This window comes from Pseudorca crassidens, chromosome 15 (genome assembly GCF_039906515.1).
Source record: "Pseudorca crassidens isolate mPseCra1 chromosome 15, mPseCra1.hap1, whole genome shotgun sequence".
Lineage (NCBI taxonomy): Eukaryota > Metazoa > Chordata > Mammalia > Artiodactyla > Delphinidae > Pseudorca > Pseudorca crassidens.
This window is the reverse complement of record NC_090310.1, coordinates 87,582,864-87,610,218: the sequence shown is the minus strand read 5'-3', so window position 1 is coordinate 87,610,218 and position 27,355 is coordinate 87,582,864. Positions and strand designations below refer to the sequence as shown.

Sequence of the window (27,355 nt, the reverse complement as noted above, 5' to 3'; positions counted from 1 at the left end):
TTACAACCCCTTTTCTCTTTCTAGGATAACGGGTAAAGGAGTTAATTCACAGCAGCAGCCGCCGTGGCCTAGACACAGCAGGTGTGCAGGGGGTGAAAACCCTGCGCAACTCTCACGCACCCAGAAAAACCTTCTCTTGACCCGGGGCCAAATCCCAGTAGAAGATGGACCTGTACGGACAACTCTGAAAGGAGAGAGGCAGGACTTCTTTGAACAAGCCTGAGCGATTCTCAGGAGGGTTTCGTGGGAGCAGCAGAGCTGGGGAGCCCAGACTGCTCTTCCTAGAACAGCCTGGGACAGCGACAGCGGCTCCAGGGCCTTCCCTCCACCACTGGCCGGTACAACGACTTCTCTTGTTTTTCCTCTCCTTTTCATTTGTTTCTATCTTTAAGAATCTTGCAACATTCTGTGACATGGCCGTGAAAAAAGGAAACACTTATTTGTGAAAGAAGAGGCTGGTGTTGTCATTAAACGTGGCAGGAACGTGGCCGTAGGACAGCCAGAGGTGCTAATGCACAGGGTGACCGACCCGTCTATACAGCCTTGTCGCCAAGCAAGGATGAGCCTCGGGGACCCGCGTGGCAGCCATTTGGGGCGGAGCCGTCCCCACCATCCCCAACGCCTGATCACAGTCACCGTCGCCATCGGGGGAAACGCCCCAAACAGCGGTGCTGCAACCCCAGGACTGGGGGGTGTGGGCGGGTCTGGGGGGCCACAGGGTTAGTGCTTTGATTTTCAGTAAGTTTGACTTCTAACTGGGCGATTCAGAAATAAAAAAACAAACCAAGTCCGTCTTCAACAGGTCCGGGGAGGAAGGCCCCCTCCCCCGCCCAGCCTCATCACCTCCATCCCTGTCCCAGGTGTTTCTCCAGAGGCTGTCTCTGGTGTGTGTGCTCTTAGCGCCCTTTGTTTTACGCAGCAGGTGGCGCCCAGACACCCTGGTCCTGTACACCTGGCATGACCCGGGGGAACATGCCACAGAAGCGCCCTGGACGTGTCACAGCGGACACTGGCTCTGTCCAGCCCTTGCTCCTGCAAACCTCATGGACAGGAAATGCCATCGGGACTTCCAGGTTTCCTCTGCAGTGGCCCCGACAGCAACAGTGTCCTGCTCGGCTGGGTCGGCCATGCCCTGGTCCCTTCCTGACACTGGTCCTCTCATTCCGGGGACCCCACAGGGCTCCTGCCAGATACCACCTCCTGTGCACAACCCCAGGACCAGCCACCCGTGCCCCTCGAGGTTCCCCATCCGCCTGCGGGACAAACCTAATTACTATAAAGTTCTTTCTGTTGGCTTCAGGCGACCCCCTTATTGCTCCCACCCAACATCCTGCCCTTCTCAGGGCCGCAGGCCACTTATGCGCCCAGCCCTCTCAAAGCAAACTCCCCCCCGCACCTCTCACCCTAAACAAGACCCGGCAGGCCACCGGCTGCGGTATGGCCGGTACCGTGTTAACACGTGCAAGGGTCATTAACAAGGCGGAACAGAATGCTTCCAGATCCAGGAGGAAACTGCGTCATATGCCACACTTGCCTTAAAAGAAGTCCCTGAATGTTTTAGCAAACTCATCAATTATGAAAGACAATCGTACGCAACCCAAAGCGAGGGTACAGAACTGTGCCCTTCAGACTTCAACGAGCTCGTCCCGGGGAGCAGCAGGCGAGGCAGGCGGGGGCCCTCCCGCGGAGGAGGCTGAGCCCCGCTTTCCTGGAGGGGGAGGGGAGCAGGGTCGAGGAGGGGAAGTGGGGAGTTAGTGTTTATTGGGGACAGCGTGTCAGGTTGGGGAGGCGAGAAGGCTCTGAGATGATGTGGTGATGACGGTGGTCGCACAACAGTATGAATGTGCTTAGTGCCGCTGAACTGTGCACTTAAAAATGGTTAAAATGGTAAACTTTACGTTTTTTACAACTTAAAAAAAGTCACCCCAAAAGTCACATTTTCGAGTCACCTGTTCTGTACATATCATCTGCCTTTTCCTCTCCGGGCCCCGGGCAGCCTTGCCATTGTCCCCAATCCTGACGTCCAGACCAAGGCCCAGGACCACGCCACGCTGTGAGCTTAATGGCTCCTCTCCTCTCGGGGCCCCTGGGGCGGCAGGAAGTCCCCGCACCTGAGAACCGTGTGAGAACCGACTATGCCTGTTTCTTCCCAAATCTGTGTTTGGTGACATCACCTTGGCGGTTTTATCGGCGCCTGGCCCCCATCTCCATACGCCCCACGCCCGTCGGGCCCGGAACCTGAGGCCCGGCCACCTTACCGCCCTCGTAGTAGTGCTGCGTGGACTCCTCAAACGACCGGTCATAGCTCTGCTCCGTGTAGGACGCCGGCTGGTAGGCGTAATCTCCATGTCCTGCAAGCAAACAGGGTGCCCTGCAGTCAGCGGAGGCCCCGGCTGCCCAAACCCAGGAGAGGCCGCGTGAACTCGGCCGTCGGGTCAGGAGACCCCGGCGCTGGGTGCGGTCCGGTTTCCCTAGACGGAACCCACGGGGGCACTTCCTGCCATGAGGCAGCTGCGGTTCCCTCACTTTAAAGTGCAGACGGCCACCTGCCCCTCGGGGCAGCGTGAGGACCAACCAGCCACGGTTACAGAGTGTACTCGGTGCCCGATGCGTGACACACACGTGGACGTCAGCTCTTAACGTCGCTACACGGTCACCATCCCCCCGCCGGCTCCCTTCGGAGTGCGTGACACCTCGTGAGGCCCAGCCACCATTCCACAAGGGGGTCACGGCTTGCCCTTCCCCGGTCTTGGCCACCTCCCCAGCACCAGGCCTGCTCACGCACCCTGCCTGGGGGGTCCTCCCCAAATCCCACCCGCCCTCTGCGGCCATGTTAAATGCCACCTCCACAAACCCTGGGGCCATTTGAAGATGCCTGAAAGGTGACACGGAAAAGGAAAAGAAGCTGCAGAAGTTGTAGCTGAGCAGCTGGGAGGGGAGCGTCACGGGACAGTTGGCTCACGTTTGTCACCTTCCTGAGAGCATCTCACGGTGAACTCGCGTCCATCCTTAGGACTGCGCACCCACCCCAGGCGGCCAGTGCCGGAAGCTCCTCTCAGCAGAGGCCCGCCGCCCGCCCCCAAAGGGGACTCGCTCTGGGGTCTGAATCGGGAACGACCAGCGAGCAGCGGACGGAAGCCACTGCGGCCTCACCGTCAGGGTAGTACTGCTGGCTCATGGGCTCCGAGGCGGCCTGGCCATGGCCGTACTGCTCGCCGCCGTAGTACTCCTCCTGGCCCAGGTACTGCTGGGACGAGCCTAGGGGACAGCGCCGGACGTCACCTCCCCGAGCCCCAGAACCTCCCCAACGGGCCCCCAATCAGAGGACACTCCACCAGGCCCGCCCGGCGGACACGGGGAGGCCTGCCCCACGCACTGCACACACTGCCCCTCCCCCACCGGTTCCCTGCACCGGGGGCGGGCCTCACCTTGCTGGGAGGGCCGGTAGGGCGCCATGGGCCGCTGCCCCATCATGCTGCCCGCCTGCCCGCTCTGGCCCATCATGGCCATGGACTGGCCCTGGTAGTGCTGGCTCCCGCCCTGGGCCGCGCTGTAGTGGGACGAGGCTGCCTGCTGGTGCATCATGGACACTGGGGGACACGACAGACCCCGTGTAACCCACGAAGCTCCTGGGCGGCACCCCAGACCCGCCTGAGCCCTCCTCCCGGGCTGGGCCTGTGCAGCTCTGCCCCGCGAGGCCACGCCACCCTTCCCGCCAACGCGCCTTTGGGCAACTCATAAAATGTGAAGTGCCGGCCCCACGCCCCTAAGTCCCCAAGGCCGGTCCCAGAGGAGCCTATCGCCTCGCCTCCCCCAAGACCCGGGTCTCGAAGGCTCCAGTGGGGGCCCTGTCTGCCTGTCCTTTCCTGCCACCCCTGCTCGGGACCCTCCAGGGCAGCACCGTCCAGCACAGGGGACATGAGCCACGTCAGAGAATGAGAAGAAACAGGGGAATCTATTTCTGTGACATTTTATTTGACTCAATATATCCAAACTAGATTGTCTTCAATGTGTAATTAGCGTAGCGAGAGCTAAGGAGATAATTCCCATCCTCTTTTTCTGTTCTAAGCCTTTGAACCGCGGTGCGTCTGACTGTCGTGGGACACCCTGGTTGGGACCTGACGCTTCCCAAGTGCTCAAGGCCCCGCAGCCCTACCTGCCCCTCAGCCTCCCACTCCTGTGCACTGGCTGCCACCCAGTCCTCCCAGCGGGGCGGCTGCTGCCCCTCCTCAGAGCCTCCCCTGAAGCCGCCCAGCCCCTGGCCCTCGCCCCTTGGGGGTTTCCGGAGGAGGGTGGCCCTGGGGACCATGTTGGCCTGCGCTGGAGGGGAGCGGGGTCTCTGGGGATGGTACCTGGGTTGGACTGCATGTTGATGTTGGCCCGGGACACGTAGCTGCTGATGGCGCCCTGGCCCTGCAGGGGGATGCTCTGCGAGGCCGGTCCCGAGTGGCTGTAGCCGGGCCCCGAGCCGTGGCTGCTGCCGGACATGCTCATGGAGGTGGTGGGCAGCGTGCTCTGCGCCGTCTGCTGCAGGGTCACGTGGTTCGGACCTGCCAGGGCGGTGGCGGGGGGGCGCGCTGAAACCCACCAAAGACCACCTCTGACGGCAGCCCTGGCCTCTCGCTAGGGCCTCCCCCCCGCCCCCCGGGCCAGCTTCCTTCACGCGGCTGTTGGGGGGAGGCTGACCATGGTCAAGGACGCAACGAGCGAGGGACACGGGCGCGTGACCAGGAAACGCACACACGTGCTGAGCGCGCAGAGGGGTCGCCTGCTCCCTGTTACCTTTATCAATGGTTCCCGACGGCTAGTGGCGGTTCTCAACCCAAGGACAGGAGCCCCACACGGAAGCCCGCGCTCTGAGGTGACGCAGCCCCAGTTCGCAGGGGACCTGGAATAAGGGCCTTATCCCTCCGCGTTTCACCCCGAGCACGTGCGCCTGCAGCAGGGCCTCCGGTAGGACAGGGTCCCCACCGCGGTGGCCGGCCACCCGGGAGCCCAGTCGGTGACCCCGTTGCCCCCCGGAACCAACCCAGAGCCCAGCGCGCCCAGGGCCGCTCACCGTTGCCGATCTGGGCCTGCATGAGGGAGGGTGGCGGCAGGCCCGCGCCGATGGCGTCGCTGAGGCTGCCCTGCGAGTGCAGGCCCTGGCCCGAGCCGCTCTGCGACAGCCCTCCGGGGCCCAGCGCCAGGCTCTGGGTTGGTGGCTATGGCAGCGGGAAGGGCACCGAGAGGGTTAGCGTGGAGAAGGGCCACCAGGAGCCGCTCCGGGGGCTCAGCCGCCCTGAGACCCACAGCCATACTCCATGGCTGCCGGCCAGCACCTCCAGGGTGGGACACCGCCTTCATGCAGCTGGACGCCGCTGACTGCCGGCTCGGACACCTCAGGCCAAGATGGAAATGCTATGCCAAGCATTCCCCGGGCTATCGACACACACTTGGAGGTTTAAAGCCGGGCCCCCCTTTCCTGGGACTCAGGGAGCTGCGTCCACCTCACCTTGCCCACACCCGCCCCACCCCTCTTGGTCTCAGCTGGCCAGCCGGCTCTGGCCCTCACACCCCCTGTGCCCCAGGGCCCTTGCACAGCCTGTCCTGCGCCTCAGCACCGGGTTCCCAGGGTGCTCTCCCCCCACCAGCCCAAGCCCACCTCTGATCACAGGAGGCAGACGGGAGGTGGAGCTCACCAGTGACCCCTGGCAACCTCACCTCCCAGACCTGGACCAAAGAGCAGCCCCGAAGGTTTGGACAACGCTGTCTACACCTGGGCCCCCCACCCCATGGCAGGCACTCACGGCGGGCAGCAGGGACTGCATGTTCTGGTTAGAATCCGCGATCGTGGCCAGGTAGACCAGGTTCCGGTGCAGGATCTGCTGGTACCTGCAGGCGAGGGAGCGGTTGAGGGGGAGGAGGGTGTGCACGGGCAGGCGGCACAGTGCTCTGCGGTCCAGGATGAGGGGGGAGACCCCCGACCTGGTGGCCAAGGGGGAGTGGCTGCCGGGTCAGTTCAGAGAATGGGAGGGGCCCTGGGGTCACACGAGGTCCCACCTGGAGGAGCTCGCTGTCCCCTGGTGCGGCTGGCCTGGGCCCCCCCAGTGGTCCCCTCTCCCCCACACTCCCACTCCCCTCCAAACCTGCCCACCTCTCCCTGGGGAGCCACCCAGGGGCGCTGACCCAGCAGCTTAGCTGACCCTGAGGGCCCACTCGCTCAGGCCACCAAGCCCCAGAGGCAGCCGGGACGGGCACGGGCGGCCATGCCACTCACTGGGTGCACTCGGCCGTCTTGCCCTTGCTCTGATAGTCCAGGATGCACTGGATCAGGTGGTGGTTCTCGTCCAGCATCTGAAGGAGAAGCAGACGTGAGCGGGGGAACACGGTGCGTCTGCGGGCGGCCCGCTGTGGGGCTCGTGAGCCCCGGCTCACAGCTCACGCGGCCCAGCGGTGCCCGTCAGCAGAACTGCCCCCTCACGGCCCCATCCAGCAGGGCCGAGCACTTTCCACATCCCTGTGCCAAGCATGCAGCCCTGCAGGCACCAGGGCCCATCCCTCCCCACACCCGCCCTGCGCCCCCAGTCCAGGTTCTCACTCTGCACAGGAAACCCACAGCCTGCAGGACCCGTTTTCTAGGGCCCTTGGCCCCGGTGCTTCTGTCCAGCAAGGGTGGACCCGGAGTCTGGAATGTGAGGGCCACAAATCACGGCCACACGGTGGGGACTCCGGGGGGGGCAGCCTGCACCCCTGCGAGCATCTCCTAGACCCACGAAGCTGCTGCCCCAGGACGGCCACTCGGCGACAGCACCTGGGTGGCCCGCGGAGACAGGAGGGGACAGAGGCCGCAGAAGAGGGAGGAAGATCGCGTGGGAGCGTGGGAGGGGCCGCACATGGCCGGCCAGGAGGCCTGGCGTGGACACTCCCCACCTGGACGTGGGGCGGGGGTAGGAGGACCCGAGCGCCGAGGGCCAGCCCTGCCGCGGCCTTGCTCGCCTCTCCCTCCCCGCTCAGCCCCTGAGCCTTCAGGGTTGATTTCCCTTGTTCGGGTTTTTTTAGTTATAACCTCCTCCTCTATGCTTGAGTGTTTTCTCCCCACTGTGGAGATGATGCCCAAATTCAGCCATTCCCACCCTGGCCAAGGAGCCGGCCCGAGACAGGGAACCACCAGAGGGCGCTCTGGGCTGGGGCTGCCGGTGGGGCCCACCCATAGGCAGGCGATCAAACCCAGGGGGACTGGGCATCCCGGCCGTTTGCCCAGGAAGACTTCCCCAGATGAATTAAGAAAGGAAAACCACCACCAAAGGCCATGTCCTCTCCCTCTCAGAGCCACCCTTAGAAGGCTCCACGGGCTCTACCTCCTGGCCTCCCGATGCCCGGCAGGAATCCTCTCCCGAGGCCACACACTTCGCACGCACGGGTGTCCATTTCAGCGTCATTCGTGTCAGCCCAGAAAAGGGGGGACGCCAAACGCTCAGTGACGGGACGACTTAAGCAATGACAGGAAACCAAACCACAGGATGAGTCGTCAACCGGACATTACAAACGTCTTTGTAGTTTTTACAAGCCGGAGAAAAATGTTACACTGTTAGGACATTTTTTTTTAAGCAAGGTACTAACTTCACTGAGATGAAGTTTTCCATAACTTCACCTCAGTGAAGTTATGGAAAAAAGACCAGGACACATTGCGGGGAGGATGGTGGGCTGGGTGTGCGCTGAGGTCCAAACCCTCCCAGACCTGGCTGGTGGGAAAGGGGTGAAGACAGTAACCCTTCACCAGGACAAAGTGAACACAGCTGAAACAGCAGCGCAGGCAGCAGGATTCTAGAAGCGGAAGCAACTGCAAGAGCAAGAACTGAATTAGCAGAACCCAGGTGCCGGATGTGACGCAGACCCACACTGGGGACCCACCAGGCTTGGGAGGGTTGAGGCTCTGGGAGCTTCCCCACAGCTACCTGGCAGGAGTCCCCAAGGGGGGATTCAGGGAAAATGACCAGCCCGGGAGGAAAGTACCAGACATCGACAGCAGGGGGACACCTCTAGCCAAGACCTCAGATGGGTGACCCGCACCAGCGTTTCCCGGAAGCCTGTAAATTAGATCCAACAAAACCAGCGACAGAGGCCAAAAGCTGGAGGAGACGAAGATTATGCAAGAAGGAAACTTGAAATACAAAAAGAAAGAAAACCCAACTATTATTAATATCCTCAAAGATAAAAGAAGTTATTGGATCTATTTTTTTAAAATAACACTATTAAACAGAACAGAGAACAAAAAGAGCTCTGGGGTATTTAAAATACATTGACCATGACAAAAAAATCGACAGAAGAGTTGGAACATGAAGTAGTAGAAAACTCCTAGACAGCGGAGCAAAAGACCGATGTAGAAAACAGAAAGGGTAATGAAATTGAAGGACAATCCAAATGGCCAAAAACAATTCTTCTAGGACTTTCAGAAAGACAGGAACGAAGAAATGCATCCAAAAATAATTGCTCAAGGGACTTCCCTGGCGGTCCAGTGGTAAAGGATCCGCCTTCCAATGCAGGGGACGCGGGTTCGACCCCTGGTCTGGGAACTAAGATCCGACATGCCGTGGGGCTACTAAGCCCACGTGCCTCAACTAGAGAGCCCACGTGCCGCAAACTACAGAGTCCATGCCCTCTGGAGCCCGTGCACCATAACCAGAGAAGAGAAAACCCGCATGTTACAACTAGAGAGAAAAAAAATCTGCACACCACAACTAGAGAGCAGCCCGTGCAGCACAACGAAGAACCCGCGCCACAATGAAAGGTCCTGCATGCCACAACTAAGACCCGACGCAGCCAAAAACATTAAATAAATAAATAAAGTTTATAAAAAACAAAAATAATTGTTCAAGACTTTTCCTCAGAACTTGAAGGATGTGAATGTCCAGATGGAAAGGTTCTCAAAGGACCCAGCTTGACAAACACACTGGGGCACAGCAAGGTCCTAAAAATGAATGGAGTGAAAAGCACAGTACTGAGCACCTCCACACAGGATAGAAGCTTCGGGCAGCAAAGGAGCAATGGCCCAATTGCGAGGGAGACTCTATAGAAGCGACGACAGGATCAAAAGCAGGAACCCCTGAGTGACGACCAAATCCTCGAGGGACTTCCAGAGGAGGGATGACAGGAGCCTAAGGGAGACACTGAGGAGGGATAACAGGACCTGAGAGAGACTTCATGAGGGGAGATACCCTGATCCTGAGGGAGACTTTCGAAGGAGTGATGAGCTGATCCTGACAGAGACTCCTGAGGAGGGATGGTGCAAATCTGAGGGGACTTTCTGAGGAGGGGTGAACCGATCTCGAAGGAGACTTCTGCAGGGGGTGACCTGACCCTGAGGGAGACTTTCTGGGGGAAAATGACCTGATTCTGAGGAGACTTCCTGAGGAAGAATGACCTGATCCTGAGGGAGACTTCCTGAGGAAGAATGACCCGATCCTGAGGGAGACTTTCTGAGGAAGAATGACCCGACCCTGAGGGAGACTTTCTGGGGGGAAATGACCTGATTCTGAGGGAGACTTCCTGAGGAAGAATGACCTGATCCTGAGGGAGACTTTCTGAGGAAGAATGACCTGATCCTGAGGGAGACTTTCTGAGGAAGAATGACCCGATCCTGAGGGAGACTTCCTGAAGATGGATGGCCCAGATCAGTCAGAGGCTTCCTAAGGAGGGACAACCCTATCCTTGGAAAGACTTTCTGAGAGGGATTACCCAATCCCCAGGGAGACTTCCTGAAGAGAATGACCTGACACTGAGGAAGACTTTCAGAAAAGTCCTGACCCGATCCTGTGGGGGAGATTCTGAGGAGTGATGACCTGATCCTGAGAGGCAGTTTCTGAGGAGGGATGACCCCATCCTGAGAGAGATTTCCTGAGGAAGGATTAGCCAATTCTGACGGGGACTTTCTGAAAAGAATAACCTGACTAAAGGTGTCTTTCAGAGGAGAAAGACTGACAGACTACCTGAGCTGAGGAGGCTTCCATGGCTGGAAGAAAGTCTGGGATAAACTAGTGAGAAGTGATTAAAAATAAAGTGAGGGGTCTTCCCTGGTGGCGCAGTGGTTAAGAATCCGCCTGCCAGTGCAGGGGACACGGGTTCGATCCCTGGTCCAGGAAGATCCCACATGCCGCGGAGCAACTAAGCCCGTGTGCCGCAACTACTGAGCCTGCGCTCTAGAGCCCGCAAGCCACAACTACTGAGCCCGCGTGCCACAACTACTGAAGCCCGCGCACCTAAAGACCCTGCTCCGCAACAAGAGAAGCCACTGCAATGAGAAGCCTGTGCACCACAACGAAGAGTAGCCCCCGCTCGGTGCAACTAGAGAAAGCCCGTGCGCAGCAATGAAGAAACAAAGCAGCCGAAGATAAATAAATAAAAATAAATACATTTATTTTAAAAAAAAAAGTGAGATTGCCAACTGCAGGGAAAAGACAAGACTGGGCAGGAAAAATGATCACGTGATCCTGCATGGAACAACAGTTTCATCATCACAGCCAGAGGTGAATCTAATCCCAACCACCAGGAAGCCATACTGGGGCAACGGGAGCACAGGTGTGTGGTGGGGGAGGGGCATGCAAATGAGCCAAGTCCCCCTTTTCCATCATCATCATGTGAGGCCAACAAATGTTATGGACTGAGTATCTGCTGTCCCACCAAAACTCCTATGTTGAAGCCCTAATTCCCAATGGGATGGCACCCGGACGTGGGGCCTTTGGGAGGTAATTAGGTTTAGATGAGGTCATGGGGGTAGAGCCCCCATCAGGAGATCACTGCCTTTGTGAGAAGGAGACAACACCAGAGCATCCTCTGTCTGCTGTGTGAAGACAGCGAGAAGATGACGGTCTGCAAGCCAGGGAGCAGGTCCTCACTGGGAATCAACTCTGCCACCACCTTGGTCTCGGACTTGCTGTGACTACTGAATGTCCATGGTATTCTGTTATCATAGCCTGAGTGCATTAAGTCAACAGACAACGCTTAAAGCTAAAAGCATTCCAGAAGTAGCCACTTGGTTTAGCAATGATGAGAGCCAGAGGGTGCTGCTGGGAGGTGGGAAACAGCACAGGGGTGGAAGAATGACCCCTAATTTTTAATACAAGCTCCACAGCACTATTTGATTCTTTATGTGCAGGCAGGTTTTGCTGAGTAATCTAATCTAACCTAGAAACAAGAAATAGGTGACAGGAGGGAAACCCTGGCTCTCTCCAGATTGGAGATTACAAATATAGATCTTATTTCTTACATGCCTTTGTGTTCACTGAAATTTCTAAGAGAGGCATTTGTTACTGTTATCATTTAAAAGGTGATTTTATTTTTATTATTTTTTTAAAGTTTCTTTTTTTGATCTTTAAAATTTTTTCCTTTTTTCTATTTCTTTAATATTGGAGTTTAGCTGATCTACAACACTGTGTAAGAGGTGATTCTCAAGCGTCTGGGATTGCCGGGGCTGGGTGGGTCCAGGGGCTTACCTACTCTTCTCTCTCCCTGGTGTGTGTCTAAAACTGTGTACCCTAGTGCACAGCTGAAAAATCAAGTCACCACTTAACCGACGGGAAGATTAGCGATCTGCTTCTTCACGTACTTATTGCTGTGTCTCCTGAGCTTCCTCACACGTGATTCTGTGTATTCCTGCACAGAAGGCACATGCCTCACTCTCTGCCCTCTTGGGAAGCCTGATTTTCTATAGATTCAGGGGTGACGGGGCAGGTGATGTCGCAGAGAAAGGCTCTGAAGCCGGAGGGCTGAAACCCAAGTGCCAGGTGTGGCCCAGGGCCTCCGGAGGCGAGGATACTGGGGGCAGGGAGTAGAGACGGTGGCCACATCATCTGGAGGAGCTGGAGCTCAGCATCGAGGGCCACAGCCGCCGAGTGGTGGTGAGATCCCCGTCTCTGAAGGCCTGTCCTAGGCCCAGGCGAGCACAACAGAGAGGTGGCCAGACCCACTCATGCTCACGGAGGAGCAGGCAGCAGGCGGCCGGAGCTGGGGAGAGATGGCCGTGGGCACACGTCTGCTTGGTGCCACGAGGCGGCAGCGTGTCGATCATGATTTTAGCAGCGGACACCCCGGTGGGCACCCAGGGATGGCATCTGGGCCATGGCTGGAAAGCTGACCGGGAACGTGCCGGTGGAGGTGAGAGGAAGGGCAGCCCAGGTGGAGGGGACAGCACAGGTAAAAGGCCTGGTGGAGCAGGGCACGTCCAAAAACGGAGACAAAGTTCCAGGAACCTGGAGAAGAGGGTGTGGCACGTCGGAGACGGGGAACGGTGGGGCAGCTGGGGGACAGGGAGTCCTGTGCCCAGCAAAGAGGGTGGCTTTCTGAACCTGGGCCTGGGATGACTGCAGAGGCTGATGGGACCAAGGTCACAACACACACGGGCGCCTCTGTTACCCGCCGCTGCATCCAAACATCCCCACGTGCCGTGGTGAAAGTGACAGTTCCTTAGTTCTCGTGATTCTGGGCTGTCAGGGTGGGTCTGCTGCAGCTCTCACGTGGGCTCAGCACTGGGGTCAGGTCGGGGCCTTCTGCATGTGGTCACCCTGGTGGTCTCAGGGCTCCGAGAGGGCACCTGAAGGCACAGGCCTCACACCAAGCCTCCCCGTGGGGGCGGGAACACGGGTGCAGACCCGGGGGTGTCCCTCCTTGGCTGCTGTTTCTGTGACCATCAACCCCAGGCTTTACAAGGGGCTAGACTCGGCTGTGAAGGAACCGATGACTGACGTGGGAGCTCCGCTGCCCGTGGGCCTGCCTGGCCGTGAGGACACGCAGGCGAGGACGCAGGGCCCGGCTCAGGGGACATGTCTGGGGCTGCGGGCGCCACACGTGGGGTCCAGACTGGGTGGGTGAGGGAGCGAGGATGACAGGGAACTGGGAGGGCGAGGGACTGGGGGTCCTAGAGACCACAAAGAGCTGGGCTGGGGCCACCGGGGGAACCTGGGTGAGGATCTCTGAAGGGGGAGTGGTCCCTCACGACGACCATGGAATAGGGGCCACAGAGGGGCCTGGAAGCCCTGAGGCTTGCCGCTGAGGGGGGCTCAGGTCACCCCACAATGGGCAGAAAGACCCTTCACAACCTCCCTGTGGCTGTTTTTGTAATGAACAAAGTTGCTGCCCTTTAAGTGGGAAGAGGTTCATGGATGGGCTGAAGTCCAGGCAGCCCCAAGGGAAGGGTGGACCTTGCACCTCCCACCCTCGGCTGCCATTCCAGCCGACCTCGGATAGCTCTGGAAGCATCCCCTGCCCCCCGCCCCCGCTGCGTGCACACAGGGAACATTCCCGTCCCGCTGGTCTCCCAGTCTCCCTGATATCTTGGAGACTCCCGTTTCAGCCACAAAGATGCCCCCCTCATTGTTTCCTAGGCTCCAGAGAATTCCACGGAACAAACAAACACGTGGTACTCAGTCAGTCTCTGGCTTCTGTAGCTACAAACAAGGCCACAGTGCATGCCCCCCACACGTGGGGTGGACTCCACGTGAGATCAGTCTTGGGAACCACCCGAGGCATGAGCGGGACGAGCCCGGGGCCAGCTGGAGAGCTGGGCGAGCATCACCAGGTGGCTGAACCCTTCTTCCCACCGCAGCTCTCAGGACCGACGCTGCTAATTGATCAGGGCTTCTTCTCCCCAGCACACGGGCAGCCACCACTGCAGGGGACGCACGAGCTGCACCGCAGACTCTGCTGATGGACGCTGACAGGACCCCTTCAAACATATTTACCTGATTGGAGAATCCGTGAATCAGGTGTGTGGGTTTCAAAAAACCCCAAACGTTACTCCCATGGTGTCCCTGGGAAGGGCTGGCCCCCGCCTCGTGGTCCTACCTGTGTCTGACACACATGTTCAACTTCCAAAGACTCTAAGGACGCGATAAGACACGTTAACGTGGACACAACTGCAAACACATGTTCACCTTCCTCAAGCGACTTGGGGCCACCTCCTGTCTCAGTCACCACCACTCCGCCCCCGTGAGCGCAGCTCCCTCTGCCTCGACCCTGGACTCCAGGTGGCTTCCTGTGGTTTGGAATCTCCTCCCCTTCAGAATCCACTCATCACTTCCAGTCAAGGGTCCAATCAAAAGGCTGAGACCGTCACTTGCAAGGTCACGTGCCTTCCTGTGCCAGGTGATCACGTCTAACCACGACGTCATCCTCCTTAAAACAAGGAAACTGAGGCCCAGCAGGGGCTGGGCTGTGCACTGTTACAGCTGAATGAGAGTCTGAACCCAGGAAACCACACCCCCCCAGCTCCACGGGACTCCCCCCTCACCCCATCCCAGGGCCCACTGCCCATCCTCCACCCCTGCAACAAAGAGAACCCCGAGCAGCCCCGGTGCAATCGCCCATCTGCTCGGGCCCGGGACCACGTTTCAGGAGCCTTCGCGGCACAAACATCTAGCACCTTCTCCCTGGAGCCTTTTGACTCCCGTCACGTTCACGCGGCAGGGTGCACAGTCGTGGTGCCCGCCACAGAGCAGGAGGTCCAGGCTGGCCCGACTCTGCCCAGGTCCTGCGGCTTGGGCACGTCAGCACCTGGCCCCCCTCACTCCGGGGGTGGGGCTCCCGGGGATCGCAGGGGACTCCCAGCACAGAGGCCGGTGCCCAGGCCCTGACCACTGGCCCAGGGAACAGGCTAGGGGCAGAGGGCCGGGCAGTGGGGACACCTCGAGTGAGTGTCACAGGGCCCCTGACTGTGGCCCCTCCCTCCGCCTCCAGACTCTGGAAGACAGATACAGCCCTGGAAGAGGCAGGCGACTGCTTTAGGAAGGGATGGGTGGACTTTACCCAGGTGCTTCCATCGTCCACCAGAGGGCAACCAGGGCAACACCTGCGTTGGAGCAGCGCCTGCAGGAGGGCTCTGTGCCCAGTTTCACTGGGCAGAGGGGACAGAGGCCTGGCGGTGGCTGTTCCCTCCCGGAGAATACACTTCCCCACCCACAGGGACTGCACTCAGAGCCTCCATGGGGCAGGTTCAAGTGTGCTCAGGGGCAGCACCCTGGCCCTGGTCCCATCCCCGCCCCTCCCCAGGGCTGGCCCCAAGGACCAGAGTGAAGGGACACGATCACTGCCATTCCCGGAGACCCTTCCCAGGTTCTGCTCACTGGGGAGAAAGCGCTTTCAGAAATGATTAATTAGCCAAGTTCGTGGGAGTCTCAGAGTCCCCAGGCCATCCTCAACTGTGAAGGCAGCTCTAATATTTTAAACGGCCAATTTACCTCCCTTACAAATTAGCCTACACATTCTTTTTTTTTTTTTAATATTTATTTGGTCGCTCCGGGTCTTAGTTGCGGCAGGCAGGCTCCTTAGTCTCAGCACGTGGGCTCCTTAGTTGCAGCATGCATGCGGGGTCTAGTTCCCGGACCAGGGCTCGAAGCCGGGCCCCCTGCACTGGGAGCGAGGAGTCTTAACCACTGCGCCACCAGGCAAGCCCCTGTCCCACATTCTATAAGAGAAGTTTCAGGTCTGAGAGAGCACAGGGCATCCCCCTGCAACCCAGATGGCCATCCCTTACCCCTGTGCGCCCGCCCCTGCCCCTGGGCACAGAGGACACGGGGACCAGGCCGCCGCCCTGTTGGTCTCACTCTCCCGTGCCAGGCCCATACCAGCTGCCCACCTGTCCCACAGCTCCTGTGGAGCCTGTCTCCCCCTGCACGAGGTGCTGGGGGTACAGAGGGACAAGCCACCATCCCCGCTCTCCGGCCAAGGAAACAAATTAAGGAAACCAATACAAACAGTAATGATAAAACTTACATTTATTAAGCAACTACTATGTGCTACGCGGCAACGAGGCCCCACACGGCAGCCGAGGCCCGCTCCCGGGGGCCCCTCCAACGTGCCCCAGCCCAGCTGTGCGGCCCACGGAGACGGTGGCAGCCCCACCCCCACCGGTGGCGTCTGGAGCACGGCCTCTGGTCCCAAACCAGGGAGAGCAGCGCAGGGCAGGTTCTGGCCTGCAGGCCAGCTGGCCAGCTACAGGGCCACTGGAGTTTGCTGAGACACGGCTCACCTCCACCTCAGGACCTCTGGCAAAGTCACGTCCCCTGTGGTTCTCACCTGCGTCGCACCTGCACTAATGCTATGCTTGGTCACCACAAGCAAAACCACCTGAGCACGCAGCCCAGGTGCCCCAGATCAGGCTGGCTCTCCCAGCCCGGCCGCTTTTGGCGCCTGTACCTGCTCCCTGCAGACCAAAGGCAGGACCACCCAAGACTTCCTCAGTCTTTGAGACCCTTCCTACCCCTGCTCCTTGGTTCTCCTTGTCTGGTACACCCCTCCCCCACGCATCCTCTTTTATGAGTTGAACTGTGTCCCTCAAAATGATACGTTCAAGTCCTAACTCCCAGTGTCTGTGATCAGGGCCTTATTTGGAAATAGGGTCTTTACAAATGTAATCAACTTACATTTGAGGTCACACGGATTCGGGTGGGCCCTAAATCTTGTGACTGGTGTCCTTATGAGAAAAGGGAAATTGGACACAGAGACACACACAGGAAGAGGGGCCACACGAAGATGGAGGCAGAGGTCGGGGGGACGCGTCTGCGAGACGAGGAGCTCCAAGGGCTGCCAGCAAACCCCAGAAGCTCAGAGGAAAGCCTGGAACAGATCCTCCCTCGGAACCCCAGGAAGGAACCAACCCTGCCAACACTGTGACTTCGGACTTCTGCCCACTGGAACTGTAAGAAAATTAATTTCTGCTGTTTTAAACTACCCCGTTTGTGGTAATCTGTTATGGCAGCCACAGGAAGCGAATACAACTGCCTATCCCAAACACTTGCACTAATGGAACCAGTGTCACAGATGCTCCAGCGTGTACCAGACACTGACTATGCCGGACACTGTGCCAACCTGGGAAGACAACAAGAACAGGTCAGCGACACGAAAACCTGGGAGCCCAAGTGATGTGTCAAAGTGCTATACTCACCACATGACTCTCAAGGGGGCATGACGAGGGGACATTTCAGTGGGGCCTTGAAGGCAGAGTAGGAGTTTGCCGGGCAGGCTCCTATCCAAACATACTCTAAGGACAAGACTATACTTCTTGCTCTCTGACTACCTTGCACGCTTCCAAGGAACCCCTGGCTTTTCTCCATGCTCTGAGCATGAGCACGTGCTGTGGACACAGAGTGCAGAACACGGACCTCTCATGCCCTCTCAGGACACCAGTAAAAGAGCCCCGGGTATGTATATTTACGGACAAAACAGCAAGGTGAGTACACGGACTGCGAGCCCTACCAGGTCAAATCAGGTGACAGCCTAAGGTGAAGACCCATCTCCAAAGGTCAGCAGGCAGATTTTCTGCCCCGGGATGCAGTCTTTCTGGTCTGAGGTTTGGAAGCAGTGCTCCAACACACACTTTTGCCTGGAGACTTCGGGGAGCTTTAATAGGGGGTGGGTGCAAAGTGCAAATAACTGGATGAATGTTGACGCCAAGGCACCTTCAGGAACAGTGACTACACTCATCACACTTAAGCTCCATAAAGCCAGGGTCCGCAGAGGCCCTTGGGCTGCCAGCATGTGCATCTGAGCCACAACGCTTGACTCCGCCCAGCCCATTGTCCCACCCAGAAGTCACTGTCGGGGCAGAGCCGCTGTCTGGGCTCTACCTTAGCAGTGGGCACTCAGCCTCCCTATACCTGTGCCCTGATTGATAAAATGTGGATGACAATAACCACCACGAGAAAGTAAATGAACTAAGACCTGCAAAGCCCTCAGAATAAGGCCTGGTATACAGTAAGCACCCCATAAGTGTTGACTAAACAAATAAAAACACCCCACTTTTAAACCTGTATTTCTCCTGCTCCTCAAGTCATCTCTTTCCTATTTAGCATTTACTGAGGCTTCTAATTTGTCAAAACCAGTCACAGCAAAAGTAGTCTCAAAATAGCCAAGAGGCTGAGGACAAGTCCCCCAGGTCCTGTCACGTCATCAAGGAAGAAGGGCTATGACCATCAAGGTGAGTCCCTTGGGGAAAAAGGAGGCTCATGGAAACCAAGGGATACTGCCAAGGACCCCAGATTAGAAAAGAAAACAACGTAGCTACCAAAGACACTGAGAAAATTCAAATGGGAAGGACTAACACCCCCTTTCTTCTGAGCTTATCTTCTAAACACAAACAGCAGAAAAATTTAAATCTCAATTTCAAAACTTAAGGCTTTGTTAAAGGTGCCCCCAAGCCCAGAAGGTTATCTCTAGAAAACCACGAGGCCAAACTTACAGAACGCGGGCAAGGCTGTAAAGCGAATCTGTAAAGTTTCTGTTAGGTGAGAAGGTTGGCCAGGTGTCACGCTGAAAAACAATTTGACACTCGAATAAGGGCGGCGAAGCTTGGCCAGCAGGTCAGCCCCGAGCTGTCGCGCGCTCCTTAAAGGGTTGCGGGGCTGCTGGAACGTCGTCCCACACTCTGGATGCGCCCCTTTGTGCCTCGGACTGCCAACACCTAAGGCGGCGGGCGTGGCCGGGTCCCCGTCGCCCCATGCGCCCCGTGGCGCCTCCACCAGTCAAGCTGCGCGCAGGGACCGGGGACGCCCACCTCGCAGAGTCACGGCTTTCACCAGCCAGGTGGGTCCCCTTAGCGCGCCGAGCGGCCAGCGGACACCACCCCGCGGGCACCCGGTCCCGCCGCCTTGCGCCCCTGCCCGCAGACCCTGGTCCCGAAAGCGGCGGGTCCCCACTGTGCCTGGCGCGGCCCGGGGTCGTTCACGGCTTGGCTCCGCCGACACCACCCCGCGGGCCGCCCCGCGCCCCCGCCCAGGCTGGCGCACGCCGGCCGCGAAGCGCGCGCCGGGCCACGGCGGGGTCGCGGCGGTCGACTGCGCCCCGGCTTTGTTCGAGCCCCGCGCCCGCCGGCTGCCCTCGACCCGGCCCGGCACCCGCCCGCACCCCGCGGCCCCGCAGCCCCGGCCCGCGGCCCCCAGCCCACCTTCTGGATGGTTTGCTGCGTGACCTCCCCTTTGCCTCTCGGCCGGGCGGACGCGAAGGCCACCGACATGGTCGTGGGTGCGGGATCAGCCCGAGATCATCGGGGTTTATTCTCCGGCTGCTCTCGGCGGCCAGAGGCGCTCATTCTCCGCAGTCGCTGGGGGGCGGGGGGCGTGGGGGGCGCCGCGCCGTGGGCTCGCCCGCCCCTGCGCCGCCGCGTTGCCCTCGGGCCCGCCGCGCCGCCGCCCCGCCCACCGCCTCAGCCTGAGGACGAGCCCCACACGGCGCCCCCGGGCGGCCGCTCTGCGCCCCGCTCCCGGCCCGCCGCCACCCCGCCGCCCCCCGCGCCCGGCCGCCAGTGGTTCCGCCCGGCCCCGCCCCGGCGCGCGCGCACGTCCGCCCGACGCCGCCCGACGCCTCCGGACACCGCCTTACGCTGGCAGCGCAGTCCCCGGCGCTGGGGGCGGGCGCGCGGGGTGGGCGCAGCGGCGTCGTGAATCGCGGCCTGCGCGGCCGTGAGTGTGCGCTTTTCCCGGTCCTGATAGCGTCTCCCCGCCGGCATGAGCTACGACCGCGCCATCACCGTCTTCTCGCCCGACGGCCACCTCTTCCAAGTGGAGTACGCGCAGGAGGCCGTGAAGAAGGGCTCGACCGCGGTGAGCGGGGAGGCCGGGCGCCGGGGCAGGCGGAGGCCCGGGCGGCTGGGTGGGGCCCGGGCGCGTCTTGCCGACCAGCTTCCCTGGGGTCCGCGCTGACGGGCGCGCGGTGGTGCGGGGTTTGGGGCGGCACGATGGTGTGGGGCGCACTCGGAAGCCGCGACGTGGGCGTCGCTGCGGGAAAGGGGCGCTGCGAGCCGCGGGCAGGAGACGTGAGGACAGGCGGGGCGGCTCTCTGGGCGCCGGCTTCCGCGTCCGGGCAAGCGGGGCGGCTAGTGGCTCGGCAGGCGCTCTGCAGGCCGCTGGCTTCGGTGCCCCGCGTCCGTGTCCGGAGTCGTGCGCGCGCCTGGCGCCGACGCCATCTTGGCGGGGGCCCTCGCGTGGACCTGGGGGGCTGGGGGCCGGGCGGGGCCGGGGCGCGGGACTCCGAAAGGCAGGGCCCGCCCGTTGCCCGCTCAGGAACGCTCCTTAAGGGAGTAAGTGACTCCGCGAACTGTGTCTGGACAGCTCCCAGGTAGCCAACTACCCCCAACCCCCGCGGAAAGCAGTTGCCCTCAAAGTCCGGGTCGGCCTCGAGAACAAAGAGCGGCCGGTGTCGGCATCAACCCTGCAGTTCCCGGGCCGCCGGCGCGGCGGGCAGGCTCCGTCTTGGGTCCAACTGCTGAGTCCTCCGTCGCTTTGGTCACTGCGCCAGACCCCTGTCCCGTCGCACCCGAGCGCGCCTCTCATTTAGACCAATGCTTCAGATATAATAAATACACTGCTGTCCTCAAGACACATGTCAGTTTGCTGATCGGTCAGAATGGATGATGGTTTATCTTTTATCTGGTGTTTCAGAGGTTTGAGTGGGCATAGAACACACACGATTCTGTAAATTTGGAAGTGTTTTTCGTTTCTTGAGTCGCTTTTGAAATTAAGGCCCCAAATCCATCTTGTGACCTGCCTCAGCTTAAAGACTGTTGGGGTCAGCTGACACCCCCATCCCCATACTATTGTGGGTCAGCCAGGGTGGCTACCTTTTCTTAACCTGTCTCTGGGCCTGGTCTTCTTTCCCTTGGGAACTTTGAAGACCATGGAAGACAATTCACGAGAAAGCTCCTTGAGATCTGAAGCACTGCCCATCAGTGCTTCTCCGCACCCCACGTGGAGACTTACAGAGGTGGAGGCTGGGATGATGCTAAACATTGCACAGTGCGCAGGGACAGCCCCTCACATGGACGAATTAGCTCGTCCAGGTGCCTGTAGGGCAGAGGCTGAGAGACCCCGCTCTAAACTAAGAGAAGAGGTTGCTTTTCCAAGTGATTGTCTCATTTGGGTCTGTTGCTGCTTCGATTGAGGGGTTTAACTGACAGTCAGTGACTTTTTTCCCCCCATGTTTTTAATACATTTTTCTCCGCGCTACAGTGTCAGCCGTAAACAGAGAGCCATGGGCCTCCCTGTAATACTTGATACGTTGTCCGCCTGACGCCGTATCAGGCACTTCCCCGCCGCTGTGCACATTGTTTTCAGAAGTGCAGGAGGGGGGAGTTCCCTGGCGGTCCAGTGGCCTGGATTCAGTCCCTCATTGGGGAACTAGGATCCCATGAGCCTCGTGGCCAAAAAAAAAAAGTGCACGAGAGAGAGGAGAATGTTTTGGTATAGTTTTACAACCACATCAACACTGCTTTCAGGACACCTGACTTCATTGTTAGGGACTCACACTCAAGCCTTCCAGAGACTCTTTGATTCACTGGGTTGAAATGACACGTGTACACATACACACTGATAATACAGTAGTTATTCCTTAGTTGTGCTGTAACTGAAACTACGTATTAGTATTTTAAGGCACGAGACTAGGCACCTAGATTGTGATACCTGGACTAGCTCTGCCAAAAGTGGATCGAGACCCACGGTTTGCAGGGTGTGCGTGCCACCCCCAGGGTATTCACAGGACCACGTTGGCATGCGCTGTTAGTGCTCTGTGCCTGCTGGCAGAACCTCGTGTCAGCTCCTTAAGTGCAGCGTTGCCATTTCTTGAAGGTTGGTGTCCGAGGAAAAGACATTGTTGTTCTTGGTGTGGAGAAGAAGTCAGTGGCCAAACTGCAGGATGAAAGAACAGTGCGGAAGATCTGTGCTCTGGACGACAATGTCTGCATGGCATTCGCGGGTAAGTCTGGGGCCCGTGCTGTATTTCTCAGTCTCCTTGAACAGCGCTCTGGAGGTTAACCTGGTGGAAGGGCTGTTGAGGGATGTGAAAATTGGGTAACCTGAAATCATTCAAAAGAAAGGGCTGGCCTTCAAGAAGAGGGCTGGCCACAGTTGCAGGGGGAGGTCCTCCCCAGGAGGCTGAAGCGTAGGGGCCAAATGATTAAACACCCCGGGATGAGGCGCTGTGCTGTCGCCTCCATTGCTGCTGGCAGGAGAAAGGTCAGCTGTCACAGCTGTGTGCCCGTGAAGTGGGGAGAGCTGGACAGCACCCGGCTCTCGGGATGTGCCGTATGTTCTTGCACTTCTGGGTTTTCATTCGTTTCCTTCCTCAGCGGGGAGGTCGGTTTACCTAAACTAGAGATTGACTTGCTTTGTCAAAAAATTAGCGTGTTTACAGCCTATGTAAATACACACAGCTCCTTGTACACGCAGCTTTCTCAGAGAAGCTCACAGAGGCTGCTGGTTCCACTGTTGGTCACTCAGAATGATCTCGGTGCTGGGTACCAGAGGACCGGCCAAGGGTAACTGCTGTCCACTCACGTGATCTGCACTGGCCTCGACGACGGGCTGGACGAGCGGTGGCTCAGGGGAGCTCTCTTTGTGTTCGCTGCAGGCCTCACTGCTGACGCAAGGATAGTCATCAACAGGGCGCGGGTGGAATGCCAGAGCCACCGGCTGACCGTGGAGGACCCGGTCACCGTGGAGTACATCACACGGTACATCGCCAGTCTGAAGCAGGTGGGTGTGTCTGCCTGCCGTGGCTCGGCTAGTTACGAGCAGTCACTGCTTTGTCGTGGAGCGTCCTGCCGCATTACCTCACGTGGCCGCACACGTCACTTGTGGGGATATTAGACCACGCTTGTTCCACGCAAGGGTCCTAGCCTTGATTTCTCTATGTCTGTAATTTTACCATCATTTATCCTTCTAAGTGGCATTTGTTGTGTTCTTACTTAGTAGCATGGGGCAGTCCAGATTCATAGTTCCAGAGGGAAATGATGTAGTTCTTGTCTTGTCATCTTGAATGACCAGTCACCAAGCAGTTGGGAGGGGGCTGAAAGCCACGCCCACTCGGGTGAAATCTTAGTCACCTGTGAACCAGAATGTGTAGCCAGATTGTGTCTGCTGTCAAAATAATTCCAAGCAGCCCCAGCTGTGCTTCATGATGCAGTTCCGGTCTTTCTGAGAATGAAAATGCAGCAACAGAAGGAGGAATGCTGAAAACCACAGGCTCCTTTCATTTCTCGCCTGAATTGCAAATAACCTGAACGTGGGCTTAATTTTTCTCTTCCCTTCGTTAAAAGCTGTGTTTGGAACACCATGTGTATTTTACTTGGGGCAGGTTCTGGGGGGCCTTCATGCCAAGGCAGCAGTGTCACTGTGTCTCTTTTTCCACTAGCGCTACACACAGAGCAACGGGCGCAGGCCGTTTGGCATCTCTGCCCTTATTGTGGGTTTTGACTTTGATGGTACCCCCCGACTCTATCAGACTGATCCCTCGGGCACATACCATGCCTGGAAGGTGAGTCCCTGACAAACAGAGGGGCTTTGTTTTGGGCCATCTTGCCAGTAGCAGCAGCTTTGGAGGCCGTTGGGGCCTTGAGCTGGCCTAATCGTATACATAGGCGTGTACGCATACACAAGTGCTCACGACACACTTGTGACATGGGAGCTGAGAAGCCGTTAAGCGTTGCTTTTTGGGAGGAAAGGACAGCGAGGTGTAAGGATACGTGGTGTAGTCAAGTTGCCCACGTGTCTTTCAGTAGAATCCCTTCCTTGGTAGGAATCGGCACCAACTCCGAACAGCCCTTTGCAAAAAGCAGCCATGGGGCAGGGCCTGGAGTACAGGCCCGCCTCCCACCAGGCTGCCCCTCACCGTAGCACATGGGAGCAGGGTGGCACTGGTGGGGCCACGGGGCTGGTGGGGGGGGTCGTTTTCTTGGGCTGGCTCTGGATTGTCGCACTCTGTGCTGTGTAACACCCATCCCTGTTTCAGGCCAACGCTATAGGCAGGGGTGCCAAGTCAGTGCGTGAATTTCTAGAGAAGAATTATACTGACGAAGCCATTGAAACAGACGACCTGACTATTAAGCTGGTTATCAAGGCCCTCCTGGAAGTAAGTCTGTGTTTGAAATCTGGGCAATATGTTGCAGATGCGCACGCCGTGGTGCTGGTACTTGGGCTGGGCGGAAGGGACGGCGCAGAATGGAGCAGCTGACGTGTGCGCAACAAGGAGGTGGTGAGGGCGCCAGCCGTAGCACCAGGCACTGCTCTGGGGCTGTATCAGCTCCTTACACGTCTGGGCAGTCCAGGCACCGAGAGGCTAGGTGGCTTGCCCAAGCGCTCAGCCTTTCTGAGGCTCGAGCTACTGCTCTAGAGTCAGGGACTTAAGAAGCGCTGGGAATAATGGGTGGAAGCCGTCCTTAGAGGTGCTAGGGGGTGAAGCCAGAGGCAGAGGGAGTCCAGACGTCCAGGCTTAGTGGTGGGAAAGGCTGTGAACAGATGGGAGGGCTGTGAGCACACCTGCTGTGCAGGAGGAGGGACCAGCAACCCCGCCCAAATCCAGCTGCCTCAAGACAGGAGGGTATCGCGAAGGACTGGCCACATCAGTGTGCAGCTAGGACACACGCTTTGGGTATTGGGACCCCGGTGTCCCACCGTCGCCCCTTGTGTGGCAGTGCTGGGTTCAGGCTCACAGGGCACATACGGGCGCTGTTTGGTCTTGAGGTGGGTGAGGCATCTAACGCTCTTCTCTCCCCTCCGAGGTGGTTCAGTCAGGCGGCAAAAACATAGAACTTGCTGTCATGAGACGAGATCAACCACTCAAGGTAATCACCAAGGTGGTTTGCTGTCCTTACCTACGGAGTGTTCCCAGTGGTCAGGGCAGGGGTAGTGCACATTCAGGGCCATTCTGCTGTGGCTCCAGCCCCAAGAAAGGTTCTTTCCAAGGATCCCCACAAATGAGTCGAAAAGAGCATTCGCGGGGTGAAAACCTCCGCTGTGCGCGTTTGCTTCTGCTTTATAATTATCACCTACACATCAGTTCCAGCTTATTCCCCGGGTCAGGCACATGTGGCCTTGCTTTCCTGTAGAAGCAGCTGGAAGGGGCATCTGGGGCCTATGTTCGGGGGTCCTTGTGTGGCTAACCATACACTGTTCCTTTGATAGATTTTAAATCCTGAAGAAATTGAGAAATATGTTGCTGAGATTGAAAAAGAAAAAGAAGAAAATGAAAAGAAGAAACAAAAGAAAGCATCATGATGAATGAAATTTTGCCTGTAGCGATTTTTAAATTCAAATCATGGCTGATTTTCCAAATGACATGTAGGCATTTCTGTCCCATTTATCCATACTGTCCAAGTGTCCTGCAATAAACGTCCCTGTTTCTTAACCTTTCTTGTAGGGGTTAATGTATCCTTTAGGTGTACTGATAGCTCTTTAGAAAGCTTGCTCGCCTTGGGTCTCTGGAGCAATTCCTCCCAGCTCCTCGCCAGGCTCTAAGACAAGGCAACGGCCGAGTGGGGCTCCTCCCTTGGGGTTTGTGGGAAGGCTTTACGGGGTCCACACTGCTGCAGACAGGTGCTGTGGTTGCAGAAACTCAGGGTTTCTCCCATTCAGGAGTTCTAAACAGAATGACTGTTTCTTTTTACACCTTTGTTCGAGTCCTTAATGAATGTATGACGTCAGGACACGAGGACACACAGTGCTCAGTTTACATCTTGAGCTCATTTTGCAGAGCAGTAGCTGTGGAACTTGTCTTAAATTTCTGGTTCTAGTAGATCAAGTCAACACTCCTGTTTTCTACTGAAGACTTCCAGTGCTGGCTATTTCCTACCCTCCCTCGCTTTTTTAGCCAGAAAGATTACCCTTCTTTTAGCTTCCAGTCCACAGCAGGGTGAGTCATGGTCCTAAGCTCTGCGTTTACAGAAGAACCCTAACCACCCTTCTCCTGCACAACTCTGCTGCTTCTCCAGAGGCCCTGCCGCCAGCCCTGGTGATGGCGTTGCTTTTTGGCTTCCTTTGCCCCAGGAGAACTCACAAAAGGCTTCTTAGAAGAGTCCTTGGGCTGGTTGTTGCTTCTGACCACAGTGGTTGGTAGGACTCCAACGCCAGGGCTCTGCTCTGTCTACAGCTTCTCTTGTACTGGGTTCTCCTTCAATGGCATATATACATCAAGCTTCTGAAGAGGACTAAAGCGTATCCCCGGCGGTCCAGTGGTTAGGACTCGGTGCTTTCACTGCTGAGGGCCCAGGTTCAATCGCTGGTAGGGAAGCTAAGATCCAATAAGCCACGCGGCGCGGCCAAAATAAATAGGGGTAAGGAGGCCCAGATATATTTTAAACTTAGCCTAAAGTGTCTAATCGTCACAATGACTGTCAGTTTAAGTTTTAATAGCAAGGTTAGTCATAGGTGGTAAACTGTGACTTAACTATATTTAGAATCTCTAGCAGAGAAATACCTGTTTAGCCTGAGTGCTGAGTCACCTGCCGATGCAGGGGACGCGGGTTCGTGCCCCGGTCCGGGAGGATCCCACATGCCGCGGAGCGGCTGGGCCTGTGAGCCATGGCCGCTGAGCCTGCGCGTCCGGAGCCTGTGCTCCGCGAGGGGAGAGGCCACAACAGAGAGAGGCCCGCGTACCGCAAAAACAAACAAAAAAAAACTACCTAGTTTAGAATTAGTGCTAAGGCCAGTTGCGTGTAGCAGGTCAGCTGTGGAAGGTTTTTATTTTTAATTGGTATTTGCTAAGAGTTCGTTAAATTCTGAAACTACCAGCAGTGCTCAGGATCTGCTGGAGAGTGGCAGACAGCCCGGAAAAGGAAGCTGGCCAAACACAAGGCTGCATCCAGATGTCACAGGCCAGCTTGGCCTGCCGTCTGGTCCTCCTCTCAGCCTGAATCACGCACAGATGGCCAGGTGGGCCTTAGTCCTGAGAGTGCTTTTTAACAATCACCTGGAGGACTTCCCTGGTGGTGCAGTGGTTAAGAATCCGCCTGCCAATGCAGGGGACATGGGTTCGAGCCCTGGTCAGGGAGGATCCCTACATGCCGCAGAGCAACTGGGCCCGTGTACCACAACTGCTGAGCCCACGTTGCCACAACTACTGGAGCCCGTGCTCCACAGCAGGAGAGGCCACCGTGAGAGGCCCGCACACCACAACGAGGAGTGGCCCCCACTCAGCACAACTAGAGAGAGCCCGCGCACAGCAACGAAGACCCAACGCAGCCAAAAATAAATGAATGAATGAATTTATATTTAAAAAAATCGCCTGGAAACCCACTGCAGTGAAATTACATGCTTTCAGTCTGAAACCAGCCAAGTCTTGGCTTTTCTCTGTAGTCCCAGGGTCCAGCCCTGTAACAGGTTCTAAGGTATCAACGACATGAAAGTTCTGGGGAGCTTGGAAGCTGTACTATGGCAGCGAAGGGGCCACTCCCGAAGCAGGTTCTCTAAACTAGTGTCGAGTACCCGGAAAGCAGCACCACTCACCCCGGGAGGGTGGCTCTTAGTAACCTAGGGCCTGGCTCATTGCCCTGTACCCAGACTGGCCAGGTCTCACTCCAGAGTGCCAGATGTCCCCCAAATCTGAACTGCACACAACACCT

At 57.8% G+C, this 27,355-nt stretch overlaps 2 protein-coding genes across 4 annotated transcripts in view; one reads left to right on the top strand and one right to left on the bottom strand.

Annotated features, from left to right (window-relative positions):
• The window catches only part of SS18L1 (SS18L1 subunit of BAF chromatin remodeling complex), a 29,598-nt gene extending 10,463 nt beyond the window's left edge, over positions 1 to 19,135 (bottom strand). Inside the window, exons 1-9 of one of the 3 annotated variants that reach the window (XM_067708641.1) lie at positions 7,894 to 12,701; positions 7,341 to 7,471; positions 6,260 to 6,336; positions 5,790 to 5,874; positions 5,060 to 5,204; positions 4,353 to 4,550; positions 3,429 to 3,590; positions 3,154 to 3,258; positions 2,259 to 2,351 (exon numbers count right to left, since the gene is read on the bottom strand). In XM_067708641.1, the coding sequence (XP_067564742.1) occupies positions 2,259 to 2,351; positions 3,154 to 3,258; positions 3,429 to 3,590; positions 4,353 to 4,550; positions 5,060 to 5,204; positions 5,790 to 5,874; positions 6,260 to 6,336; positions 7,341 to 7,421 (946 nt within the window). In that variant the 5' untranslated portion in view covers positions 7,422 to 7,471; positions 7,894 to 12,701. Of the gene's footprint in view, positions 1 to 2,258; positions 2,352 to 3,153; positions 3,259 to 3,428; positions 3,591 to 4,352; positions 4,551 to 5,059; positions 5,205 to 5,789; positions 5,875 to 6,259; positions 6,337 to 7,340; positions 12,702 to 18,913 lie in introns of those variants that run through there. The other 2 variants (XM_067708643.1, XM_067708642.1) reach the window with 2 other exon arrangements.
• A 216-nt stretch (positions 19,136 to 19,351) lies between these two features.
• On the top strand, positions 19,352 to 25,148 carry PSMA7 (proteasome 20S subunit alpha 7). Its single transcript, XM_067708638.1, has 7 exons — positions 19,352 to 19,568; positions 21,588 to 21,714; positions 22,369 to 22,493; positions 23,152 to 23,274; positions 23,749 to 23,868; positions 24,518 to 24,580; positions 24,921 to 25,148. Exons 1-7 carry the CDS (start codon positions 19,473 to 19,475, stop codon positions 25,011 to 25,013), a joined length of 747 nt encoding a protein of 248 aa, XP_067564739.1. The 5' UTR covers positions 19,352 to 19,472; the 3' UTR covers positions 25,014 to 25,148.
• Positions 25,149 to 27,355: the final 2,207 nt, after the last annotated feature.

Coding starts and splice junctions, on each gene's coding strand:
- PSMA7 (XM_067708638.1), top strand. CDS start 19,473: ATGAGCTACGACCGCGCCATCACCGTCTTCTCGCCCGACGGCCACCTC. Junction 21,715..22,368: donor TGTCTGCATGGCATTCGCGG/GTAAGTCTGGGG, acceptor TGTTCGCTGCAG/GCCTCACTGCTGACGCAAGG. Junction 23,869..24,517: donor TTATCAAGGCCCTCCTGGAA/GTAAGTCTGTGT, acceptor CTCCCCTCCGAG/GTGGTTCAGTCAGGCGGCAA.